This window comes from Fulmarus glacialis, unplaced genomic scaffold (genome assembly GCF_000690835.1).
Source record: "Fulmarus glacialis isolate BGI_N327 unplaced genomic scaffold, ASM69083v1 scaffold9354, whole genome shotgun sequence".
In the NCBI taxonomy this organism is placed as follows: domain Eukaryota; kingdom Metazoa; phylum Chordata; class Aves; order Procellariiformes; family Procellariidae; genus Fulmarus; species Fulmarus glacialis.
In genome coordinates this window covers 24,290-36,390 of record NW_009206051.1, presented here as the reverse complement: position 1 = coordinate 36,390, position 12,101 = coordinate 24,290, and the positions used below count along the sequence as shown (strand labels likewise).

The following is a 12,101-nucleotide window of genomic DNA, read 5'->3' as shown; positions in this document are numbered from 1 at the left end:
GCCCCCGCGGCGGCCCGCGTCCTCCCCTGAGCCGGCTCCCCCTCCCTGGGGGGTCAACGTGCCCAGCGCTCCCCTCTCCCCTCTGCCTGCGTCCCCCGTGCACCCCTCCCCGCTGTCTCGCCTTGCCTCCCCCGAGAGCTGCCGCAGCGGGTGCTGAGCTGCCTCTCCCCACCAGGACTCCTGCAGGTGGTGAAGCAGTGCGTGAGAGTCCCTGTCTTCGTGATGATCCGACCTCGCGGCGGAGATTTCCTCTACTCGGACCGGGAGGTGGAAGTGATGAAAGCCGATATCCGCCTTGCCAAGCTGCACGGGGCCGACGGGCTGGTGTTCGGGGCCCTCACTGAGGACGGGCGCATCGATACAGAGCTCTGCACAGCGTTGCTGGGTAAGAGTGTCTCCAGTCAGAAATGTTGTGCTGAGCTCTATTGCTCAGGCGGGAGTTTGGCGCTGCTCTGTCCAATGCTGTAGAAGGAACTGCAGCGTGCTTTGGTCTGCATGTCTTGTCTGTGGTCTTGCCGTCTCTCTCCGCCTTCTCCAGTTTCATGTATTGTCATTGTCATGTATTGTCATACCTGTGAGGCATTAAATAGGTAGGAAGCTTTGCAGATCAAGGACCACTGCCCCGAGCAGTTCACACAGAGTTTGAGGCCACCTGGGACATAATACCAGGGTCTAAGAAGGAGACAGGCTGAGGTGAGCTGCTTTGGGGGCCTCAGAGTATTAAACTGTTGGATTCTCTCCCTTCTTCATTTTCTTTGCCCTTTGTTCTTTTCCTTACATCCCTGCTACAGGTGTCTAGGATATGTCTCTCCTGGACTTTGGCCTTGTGGGTAGCTGGCAACTCATCTTCATTTTTTCCTCTAACACACCCAATGAGAAAAGATAGAGAGAGGTGGAAACATATAAAAAGCTACTGAAGCTGCAGTGCAAAATTGTTAGTCCAGACCCCTAACACGTAGAGAGAAAGAGAATTTGCTTCTACGTCTTTTCTGTGAGCTACAGACAAAGCTAAAGAGGGCTGAGCCTTTCCCTGCTGATGTGGTGCCGCGGTTCTCATATGAAAGTGAATGCGCTGTAGGGAGTACAGCAAAAGAGAGGGGTCTTTGGAGGATTTGCCTCCACTAGAGCAATGAGGTGCTCTGCTGGAGCCAGTGTTTCCAGGGCAGGAGGCAGTTGATTTTCTTTTCATAGAATTAAATAACCTTTGCCCAGTAAATAGAGCCCCACTAGTGAAGTTTGCTGTGGTCTGAGATAGAGCAGAAGTTATAGGTAGTGAAAGAAATCGCAAAAATAACTCTCCTGCTTCCAAAGAGCACCGGTCCTGTCCCTTCCCCAGGGAGATGAGACAACTTTCCTGCTTCCTTCCTGCAGAGCAAGACATCTCCGGTGGGAGTGGGGGTTCTGCATGATCCAGATGAGATGGGGGATTTTGATGTTACTCATAAAAACAAAGGTTTGTTCTTCCTCAGAGGGCAGGACTCTTCCGAGCCAAAGAGCCTGGCCAAAGAGGAGCAGCTGAGTTTTTTCCAGCAAGTACTGGGATTCTTCTGAGCTCCCCAGGAGTGGCCCGAGAAGCCTTTGCCCACTTTCATCTCATGCGCTTTTCTGGTTCTAGCACAAGGGACTCTCTGTGCCAGCCCTGACTGACCGTGTGTCTTCTTATTGCAGCTGTGTGCCGCCCCCTGCCAGTCACATTTCACCGAGGTGAGTTGCCCGGGACAGTGGCCCTGGCAGGGACCCCGCTGCCAGGGGAAGGTGGGGCTGGCAGGGAGCTGGGCTTAACGTGCTTTGGTCGTTCTTTGGAGGGGGGAAAGCTCTCTGTGCTGTGCCAGAGCGGGCTGTGGCTGGGCTGTTCCCCCAGGAGGGGAAAGGTCCAGGGGGTCCAGGCTTGGGGGATGTGTCACTGCCCTGTGTGGAGAGGAGGTGTCTGAGAAGCTGAGCATGGTGGCCCTGCCACTGCTGCGAGGGGGACATTATAGTCAAGAGCTGTGGCTCCCCTTGTGGGTGGCCAGCTGTGAGAAGGACCCTTTCCTGTCGTTGGCTCCTGGGCTCCTGAGCTGGCTGGGGGACAGGGCTTGAGCATGGTGAGCTGAGTGATTTCTGAGCTGTTGTGTTGGTCTCTCAGCCTTCGACATGGTGCACGACCCTCTGGTGGCATTGGAGACCCTGATTTCTCTGGGGTTTGAGCGGGTGTTGACGAGTGGCTGTGACAGCTCAGCGCTGGAAGGATTGTCCTTAATTAAGAGACTTGCGGAACAGGTAAGTGTTCCCTGTGCTCCCCTGGGTTACTGTGGCTTCTTCCTGGGCATTGCCTGGAGGCAGCTCCTTTATGGTAGCCCTTGTTTCTGTAAGGGAACTTCTGTCAAGGAGCACTTGCCCTTCTTGTCTGGCTTGGCCTTAATCTGTTTTCCCAAGTCCACGTGGGCTGGACCCCGAAGTCTCCCACAGCAAAGACCTGTTGGGTTGTTCTTGCTCGCAGACTGGGAGGAGGGCGGTAAGAGTTGGTTTCAGCAGCTGATGTGATTAGCCCACGTAAACAGGAAAGCGAGGTCCCTGCTGGGTCTCACAGTTGCTGTTAGGAAAATGCAACAGACGTACCTGGGAGGTACCCAGGTGGGATAGAGAGGTAGCAGGAAATGGTGACAAGTTGTCTTAACTGTGACTGCAGATTCTTTTCCACTTTTCCTTGTAAAACATGAATAGTACAAAAAAGATGGGTGATAGTGCACGAATCATAAGCCGTGGTGACATCCATGAGCTTATTATGGAAGGCACTGCGTGTAAGATTTCTTTGCTGCCCCACAAATGCACGTGTGGATGTAGTGCTGAGCAGTATCACTAACGTGTTATTCTTTTTTCAGGCGAAGGGCAGAATTGTGGTGGTGCCAGGTAATGTTTTTTTGTCGTCTGTAATAGGTCCTGTAGTCCCTAGCCCCCGCTCCCTAGCCTCTTGCCCTGGCATGCGCTGTCTGATCTGGTTTTCTGAGCCAGGTCCCCAGGAGGAGGAGCTCCTGCCCTGGTGCGAGTAAAGGCCACGCAGCCAGCTGGGGATGGCAGAGCCCTGCAGCTGCTGTGCACTGGAGGATTTGGGGACAGCCCTAGATCTGTGGGAGAGCATGAGCCAAGGCTTCTCCCATCTCTTTTCACGTGCCCGGGTCTCCATTGTCCCAAGGGCTGTCTTTTCCCTTCAGCGTAGATGGTGCTTGTCCCTTACGGTGAGGGTCCTGGGGTGATGTCAGGTCTGGGACCGTGCCATCTGCGCTGTGTGTGACATCGGGATTCTTCCCACCAGGGGGTGGCATCACAGAGCGCAACCTACAGAGGATTCTGGAAGGCTCCACTGCTTCTGAGTTTCACTGCTCTGCTCGCTCAGCCCGGGACTCGGGGATGAAGTTCAGGTAACTGATTATTTATTTTTATTTTTATTTTTTAGCAAAACTGTACAAGGGAAAAACTGGATTAATGTGAACGTGAGTTTATAGAACAGGCATAAATTTCAAACAGCTTCCTGGGTGCTAATTGCACTCTTGTGGTTGGGATCATGATGCCTGGCTCTGTATTCTGCAGTGTATGAATCCAGCGGTGCTCATCATCTGGACACGAGCTCCATGCAGAACCGGACCCTTGGGGCATTTCTTCGGCTACTGCTGCCCTAGGGCTTGTGAGTGCACTCGGGAAGACAGGTTCTGGTGTAGTTGCCTTAGACCTTCAACACCAGTGTGTAGGATTTGGGAGGCCAGTGGGATGTGCCTCTGAGGAATGGCTTACATTTGTCCACAGGTCTGCACTGGGTTTGTGTTGATGCTGTTGTTTCTTGCCTTTGGATTATTCTTCTTTCTGTTACTGTCTGATCTTTGGTTTGGGTGGTACCAGCAGTTCTCTGGCCACTGCCAAGGCTAGGGGAGATAGTGGTTTTTTTTTTTAGTGTGTCTTACTCATCTGTATCACCTGCAGATAGTAACCAGTGATTTTCCTGACAGAAATCCGAACGTTACCATGGGAGCGTCCTTCTCTGCCCCTGAATACTCCATAAAGGTGGCAGATGTGGCCAAAGTGAGGACCCTGAACGCCATCGCAAAGAACATTCTGTAGTGGAAGGCACCATGCTGGGACAAGAGCGCTGAGACTCCAGGGTCTTCCCTGCCACGTGGACAGATGGGTACCGCTTCCGTCCTCAGGCTGCAGAGGATGTGAGCTAGGTGATGAAGCCTGACATCTCTTCCCTTGGCTTCCCCTGAATGACCAGTCCCTGGCCTGGAAACTTACGTTGGCCATTTTAAATAAAAGGACTCATTCCCAGATGTTGCAGCAACAAGCTGTTTGGCAGTATTTGGGAGGAAGGGAGCTGAGCAAGTAGGGGGACTGAATTGTGTAGCACTGCATGTGATTGTCAAATAAACACTGCAGCTGCCCCCCTCCTGCTGTGCTTTTTAAAGATTTATCTATATTTTACAGGTAAGACTGTGATCTGTGTTGCATGGCCTGAATTAATCAGGCCTCTATTGCACCAGAGGAGAATACTATCACATCTAGAATGCCTGGGAGGGAAATGTCATGGCCACAGCTAGAAAACAAGGCCGCCTGTGGTCAGCCAGTAGGATAGCTGGGGATTAGCAACGCAGCAGCTGCTAGGTAGAGAGAAGCACATTGATATGTAGAGGTGATGAACAATTAAGTTCTAACGGGAAGGAGCTTCCAACTACCTGACTGATTAGGTGAGGTAGTTGTGAGGCATCCTGGGCTGCGGGCCGTGAGTGCTTGAGGTGGGGTGGGTGTATGATGAGATTCCTTGGGAGGACAAGGTGCTTTTTCTCAGGGATTTTCCAGGTCCTTTTCCCAACAGGAAGCACAAACTGCTTGTTCTCCAGACATGCCTATTGGGTTATTGCTGCCTAGTCAGAATTGAAGCCTTAGACTCATTTCAGTTACCCTGCAAAATACCCAATGGAAGATCTGAACAGCGTCAGAGCGGTCCGTTAAAAGAGTAGGGACCCAGAGATAAAGCACCTTTATTCTTGCTGCCTGCTCTTCTCTAAAAGATCCACAAAGCTGAAGAGAATCCCCCTGACAGCAGAGATAGCGGACCTTCTTAGGAAGGAAAAAACAGGGTTCAGATTTGTCTGCCCATCTTGGCAATAGCATACAGCCTGTGAGGATGTACAGGAAAATGTAATATCTGACAAAGTGGCAGCACCTTTTGTCACCTTAAACAGAATCAGCTTATTGAAAACCTATAACCAAGGCTAACTATGTATCTTCAGCATAAAGGATACATCCAGCTTTTCACATGGGTCCATCAGAACTATCAGTGTCTCCCAAAACTCACCTTGGGAACGTATGTGGTAGTTCTCAGCATAGGAGCTGGGAAGGGAATGGCTGCTTAGTGCTGGTGTCAGAGCCTGCTTCAGCACTGACAGATGTGCAGGCAGTAGGAAGGATCCAAACTCAGAAGAAGAAATGATTAAATTTGTGGTTATAGTCAATATAGTTCAGGATACCTGATTTAGGAGTTCATTAGGAAAAACTTCTTTACTGAAAGAGTGGTCAGGCCTTGGAACAGGCTGCCCAGGGAAGTGGTAGAGTCACCATCCCTGGAAGTATTTAAAAGACGTGTAGATGAGGTTTAGTGGGCATGGTGGTGTTGGGTTAACGGTTGGACTTGATGATCTTAGAGGTCTTTTCCAACCTTAATGATTCTATGATTCTATGATTCTATGGCTTATGCTGTGAAATTTCATGAGTCATGGTGATGATTAAGATACCAGTAGCGCAATTAACATGAACATTCTGCTGACACAGCCCCCCCGGCATCATAAACACAGAGTTTGGTTCTTTCCTTTTGTGTAAAGTTTTAAAAAAAAAAAACGGGAAAGAAAAAAAGGCTTTTGAACTCATGTGGGGTTACAGCATAACAAAGCAGAGAAACAAACCCTTCAGAAACAGAGATAAGCAGTGAGGACTGGACTAATTTGTAGATTGCCTTGCAGAAGCCTCTGTCCTGGACCAGACCCTGTGTGAGACAGGCATGAAGCAATGCCTAATTTTGAAAACTTAAGTTATAAGATGGTGAACAAAAGATGGGTAAAGGCAGGGGAGCACAGGGAAACGGTGTGGTGGTGTTGGCCAAAGAAGTCTTACCTCTTTGATTAGCTTGGTCCCAGTGAGCATTTTCCGGGTATTGTAGTGAAGGAAGCTTTATGGAAGGAGCTGAAGGACAGTGAGGTGGCTTTGTGGGTTTTCAGGAGGAGCATGGAGCATGTCCCAGGTATAAGGGTAGAGAAAGTGGGGGTGTGCCAGCTTTGAACATTAAAGACAGCTGGCATCCTGTGCTGAGCAAAGCACTTCAACTCTGAACGAGAGACCAAAGACGGGGTGAGGATGGGCTGTGACATGTACTGAAAACCGAGACAAGCGATGGGAGAGAGCATTAAATAGGAAGGTGTCATGAGCAAGTGGTCCCCTTGGCAGCAGCGCTCCAGGTGGGTACGAGCAAGGCCAGAGGACACCTGTGCCAGCGAGCAGAAAGAAGAATCACGTCAGCACTCTGGATGGAGAAGGGCTGGGGGAGTGACTGCTCCATTCACTTATTTCTTATCTATTGTATCAGATTGCTGCTCTCATCAGCAGTGTATTGGTTCTGGCCTGGAGGACCTAGCACTAGGGGTGGCTTTATTTACAAAAACAAGTGGATTTAATCAGACAAGCCAATAATAATTAACCAGTGAGTTGGACATTGAACCTTTCTCTGGTGTTGATGGTAAGGGGGTTGTTCCTAAGCAATTACTCATTGTATCACCCTTGACTTCTGAGCCATCTACTAACTCCATGAACAATGAGACAGCAGAATTCTTGCAGTCACTCTACCGTCCCCTTTTACTTACCGTGCAAAAGCATGCATGATAAAGCAAATTCAGTTCCGGCCTTAGCGTAGCTCCATCCCCACCTGCCCCCACACCTCCACCTTTTCTAAGCAGCAGGGTGGTGATTTACTGGCAGTCACCCTCCTCAGGAGTGGTCCTCTGGCTGTCTCAGATGTTGGGGGTTGCCTTAGAATGAAGATTCAAAGTCTCTTTTGGGTGTTGTGGTCAGCCAGCTGCTGTAACATGCAGACAACACAGGGGTGTGGGAAAGGGAGAAGCAAAAGGAAGAGCTGGGAAAGTCTCCAGACTCTGCAGGCCAGAAGTAGTTGGCAAAAGGAACCTGGATCCCGGGGACTCAGGAAGACCACTGCAGCATGTGGTCAGCTCAGCTGCCAGATGCTGCAAGTTCCCAGGCCTGGAGCACTGCTGGTGTCATGTGCTGGGTGGCACATGAGGACAAGGGTACTGTCTTCTTTGGCTCCTGAGGGACCAGCCTTTGCTGGACATTTTGGCAGCATTCGGCAGGCTTGTTCTGGCAGGAGAGGTCTATTGCACCAAAGTAGTGTCTTTAGTGGGTTCATACGAGCTTGTCTCTGTTGGTGTGCACTGTGGTTTCTGAGCAATGGCTGTGGTGTCCTGCAGTGACTCTGTGACAGTGGCTTCCCTGCATCTCCCCTTTGACCTCTTTCTTGGGTCTTCCTCTCCTCCCTTCTCCAAAGCCCATGCAGTTTCCAAAGCCCTTTTGGTCACTGCTTTGGTCTCTGGTGTTGTGCAATAGCACCAAGTTAACAATTAACTGCGTGTCATCAGGGATTTTGTCCCAACACCACTTGAGGGGGTGTGGTGAATTTTGTCCCAAGCATCCACCCAGGAGTCTCACAGCCAGGCAGAGCGAGGGAAGGAGCTGCTGTCTCTTCTTCCCTGAGCCATGTCGGCAGCCCTGGAGGAGTTCTGCGGCTCCGTCTTTTGGGTGAGTGGCTGCATCACCCCCATCACCCGTTCTTGGGGTAGGATGCTCAGTGGAAGGGGAGAGCAGTAGATCCCAAGGCTCACAGCTCGTTCAGCCGGTGGGACCCAACTGCCAGCGGTCGGCAGGGGTTCTGGTGTTCATCCAGGACTGCCATGGCACTGAGCGCTGTGCGCTGCCTGCGTGGTATGCACGAGACAACGATGCAAATGACAGTTCCTTGAGCGAGTCCTGTTTTAGCCCTGCTGCCCAGCTGGGAACGCAGGACACCCTGCACGGACCTCTCGGGGAATGATTTGGGTCCAGCTGCTGCAGCTGGCTTAGCTCCAGCAAGGGGTGGTTATGGGGGAGGCCCTCCCAGGTTCAGGCAGATAGATGGGTAGGGGGGCATCGCCTGGGACCTTGGCTGAGTGCTGAAATGCTCAGCCAGGAAGGTGGGTGTTGGGGAGGGGGTGCGATGGGGTGGAGCAGGGTGGGCAGGAGCTATAGGAGTGCTGGCTCTCGTGCTGTGAGCCAGGTGAGGGTCAAGCCATCCCAAGTGACTTGGCTGTCTGTCCTTGCTGCCCCCAGAATGCATCCTACCTTGCTCGGCCAGATGCCGACCTGCCCGTGTGCTTCCAGCAGACTGTGCTGGTCTGGGTCCCCCTTGGCTTCTTCTGGATTTTGGCTCCGTGGCAGCTCCTGCCCATGTGCAAATCCAGAGCCAAGAAATCATCTGTGACCAAACTCTACATCATCAAACAGGTAGAGTGGGGCTGAGGGAGCACAAAGGGCAGGCTGGAGCAGCCTGGGATGGAGGGGTGGTGAGTGGAAAGCTTCTGGGCTGGAGTCAGGTGTGGGATGGAGAGATGAGAAGTGTAGGAGAGAAGGAGCAATGGGCTAAGGCACTACCTGGGACAGAAACATAAAGGAGGGCCTAGGATGAGGCATATCTGGGACAGAGGGTATAACAGGGCTGGGATGCACTGGGAGGGAGGGCAGAGGTGTGTACTGGGGCCTCTCATCTTGTGGGCTGTTATCCTCCAAGCTTAAAATGATGGCAGTACTCCTGTGGAAGTGTTGCAGCTTCACAGGGCCCTAGAAAGCTCTCCCAGGCCAGGTTTGGGTTGGAAGGGGTGTAACAGTGTATGGACACAGTGCTTTTATGTCCAGCTGTGTTGTCTTCCAGTGGTTCCCCATGCCCATGATGGGGTGGGTCTCCCCTCACGGCTGCTCCCCTCTCCCCGCAGGCGCTGGCTACCTTGCTGATGCTGACGGCAGTGGCGGAGTTGGCCCTGGCATTTGTAGAGGACACAGAGCAGGACCCCCTGCCAGCTGTCCAGTACACAAACCCCAGCCTGTACATCGCCACCTGGGTAAGGGATCAGCTGGTAAATGTGCTGTGTGTCACCAAAGAGACAGGGTGTGAGACCGTGGGGCCAAGCCGCACAAAACTTCCCATAGCACAGAGATCAGCTGGAAGCCGTGTCCACGAGGGACGCGTAGCCTGGAGGATGGGTAGGGCCTAGCCCTGAACGTGTGTGGGTGGTGCACAAGAGCGACAGGTTGAGGGCAGGTGTCTGGTTGTACAGTGCTCCCTCTTTTTATCCTTAAAGCTGGGATAGATACTATGCCTGTGAGCATAGCTGAGCTGTCTGGCAGAAGCCTTAGTAGCAGCAGTATGGGTTTCACAGGACTGATTGCACAGCGTGAACATCAGACCATGGCTTGCTGCTCTGATGTCTCACAGCTTCCCATGAGTTACGGCTCAGTTTTGTGCAAAGAGTCGAGAAGTGCCACAGGCTACCCAGGCAGAGGAGAAAGCTGAGGACATAGGGGCTATTAGCTTGATGGAATACGTGCATGGAAGTTGCAGATATCTTGCATGAGACATGAGATATTCTAACAGTCTTAACAAAGCCATAACGCTCAAGAGCTACACTTAAAAGCAAAAGTAACACCTCAATTTGCTATCCTTCATATTTTGTCATGTAATTTAGTTTCACGTGCAGAATTAATGTGAGGTTATAAGCCAAGGGGACTGCCCAGAGAGGCTGCACTGCTGGGTCTCTGGTCTGGCTTTAATTATAGGTCTGGAGGCAATATGCGGGACACAGGGTGTGACTTCTCACAGCTGGGCGTATCTGAGAATCTGGGGTGAGAACAGCTAAAAAGAGAAACAGTGCCCTGCTGTAATGTCAGGGTGTCTTCAGACGTTGCTTTTCCTATGAGGAGCCTGATCTTATGGCTTCCTGAAATAAACCTTTGCCCTGTGCGATTAACTCCTAAGCTTATGTAGGGTTGGCAGGGACCTCAGGCACTGGGAGCTCAGTGTCTTCAAGGCAGAGAATCCCAGCAGATCACACGTGCTGGCATCCCAGGACACATGCTCCAAAGGCACATTTAGAGCCCAGACCTAGTCCTGCAGCCCTACCTGAACCTCTGACTGATTTTCTATCCCCCAGCTCCTGGTCCTGCTGATCCATGATGCGCGACGCTTCTGTTTGTGCAGAGACTCGGGGATACTTTTCTGCTTCTGGACACTGTCCCTGCTCTGTGGGGTATTGCCGTTCCAGTCGCTCCTCCGGAAAGCCCTGCAGGTTGGGTTTGGCAGGAAGCTTTGTTCTGTCTTGTTCTGTACCCAAAGAAAGTCCCTTCAGACTTCATCTCTTGACAAGCTCTCAGTGGTATCACTGAGGTCCCAGCTGCCCTAGAGACCTTGGAGAGCCAGAAAAGACCTGAGAAGGAATGGCTCTTTGAATTCATCCTGTCTCTTTGGGGAGGCATAAGCTCTCCCGTACCAATTTCTCCCCTTATGGACTTATGGGAAGAGGTCAGGGAGAAGCTGGGAGGAGTGGCGAAGGGAAGCTGAGCCAGGACCCAGAGCGAGTTTTGCACTGCCCTGTTGGGCTCAGCCATGTTCACTGTCCTGGGAATGGATCTTGTCTCTGAGTGCCAGGTGGCCTTGAGAGAAGTCCCACAGTCACCCTGGGCTCTCCATTCCTGCAGGCACCAATTTCCGATGTACCACGGTTTGTCCTTTTCTTCATCTCCTACGGGCTCCAGCTGCTGCTCCTTCTTGTCTCGGGCTTCTCAGATGTTGCCACAGAAACAAAGGAAATCAGGAAGAAGGTGCGAGGTTCATGCGGGAATGGGCTCGGGGCTCAGGGTACCACATCCTGGCTGGTGTTGCATGGGGCAGGGTGGGCTCCATGCAGAGACTCCTCCTGGCCCCTGTGGGAGGGAAGATCTGAGGGCTTCAGCAAGGGGCACAGCGAGAGCTGGAATCTGCAGCCTGGGGCATCTGCATGTGTGTCCAAGGGGGGCTGCTTCTGCCTGCGAGATGGGGTTCCTGGGGCTGGAGCTGGCGCAGTTTGAAACTGCGGGGATTCCTTAATGGCTGGGGGTGCTGAGTCAACTCTTGTCAACACCACCCCTTAGCATCAACGATCTCCTGGTACCCACTTTGCTTTGTACCCTAGAACCCAGAGGTGACAGCCTCCTTCCTGAGCTCCATCACCTTTGAATGGTACACCAGGTGAGCAGGGCTCCGTGAGGGGTTGGGCTGGTGAAATGTGGGGGTGCTTTAGGGCTGGGCCAGTGCTGTTTCGGGGAGCCTGCAGCACAGGCTGCTTGGAGTTAGTCGTGAGAGGCACCACATTCGGTGCCATCTGCGTGGCCTGAGCTCAGGGCTAGGCTGGGTGTCAAGGCTCTGCATTTGCAGCAAGGACTCTCCCTTGGGTGTAGTTTGGGAGACTTGCTAAGTGGAGATTTCTCTGCCCCACAGCATGGTTTTCAAGGGCTATCGCAAGCCCTTGGAGATAGAGGATATCTGGGAATTGAAAGGCAAAGACAAGACGCAGGCTATTTACGCTGTTTTGGAGAAGAACATGAAGACTGCAGTGAGGAAGGCCCAAGCAGAACTGGAGAAACGGAAACGTAAAAAAAAACGCCAGGAAGGTGACCCAGACCATGGGAACAACATGAGCAAGGCCCAGAGCCAAGACATCCTGGTGCTGGTAAATCTCTTCCTACTCTTGGCCTTGCATGGGAGTGAGAGGTCCAGCCTTGGGGAGTAGGGTAACCTCACCTCCCTGCAGCCCCCTTTGCTGGGTTTTCCCCTCTTTGATTCTGCAGGGCTTTGGGCAAGGATGGAGGAACCCATGACAGGGTCTTCCCTGTCCTCGGCAGATCCCCATGTTTTGAGAGAGACCAAGGAAGTCTCCATCCTTCTGCCCTACAGAAGCATAGGAACCACCCTCAAGTCTGCAGTACAAGCAGCTCCCTTATCTCTG

General features: G+C 52.3%; 2 protein-coding genes across 2 annotated transcripts in view; both read left to right on the top strand.

Moving 5' to 3' along the window:
* Window positions 1–136: 136 nt before the first annotated feature.
* On the top strand, window positions 137–4,418 carry CUTC (cutC copper transporter; the record flags this gene model as incomplete). The annotated part of the gene is made up of 6 exons (XM_009575607.1): window positions 137–385; window positions 1,669–1,704; window positions 2,126–2,259; window positions 2,862–2,889; window positions 3,293–3,398; window positions 3,981–4,418. Coding segments are annotated over 6 exons (665 nt in total), but the record flags the coding sequence as incomplete, so codon positions are not given.
* Window positions 4,419–7,788: 3,370 nt separating this feature from the next.
* ABCC2 (ATP-binding cassette, sub-family C (CFTR/MRP), member 2) overlaps window positions 7,789–12,101 on the top strand; it is a 17,683-nt gene continuing 13,370 nt past the window's right edge. Inside the window, exons 1-7 of the mRNA XM_009575606.1 lie at window positions 7,789–7,830; window positions 8,398–8,571; window positions 9,057–9,182; window positions 10,272–10,406; window positions 10,816–10,938; window positions 11,289–11,344; window positions 11,594–11,825. Coding sequence (XP_009573901.1) covers window positions 7,789–7,830; window positions 8,398–8,571; window positions 9,057–9,182; window positions 10,272–10,406; window positions 10,816–10,938; window positions 11,289–11,344; window positions 11,594–11,825 — 888 coding nt within the window. The remainder of the gene's footprint in view (window positions 7,831–8,397; window positions 8,572–9,056; window positions 9,183–10,271; window positions 10,407–10,815; window positions 10,939–11,288; window positions 11,345–11,593; window positions 11,826–12,101) is intronic.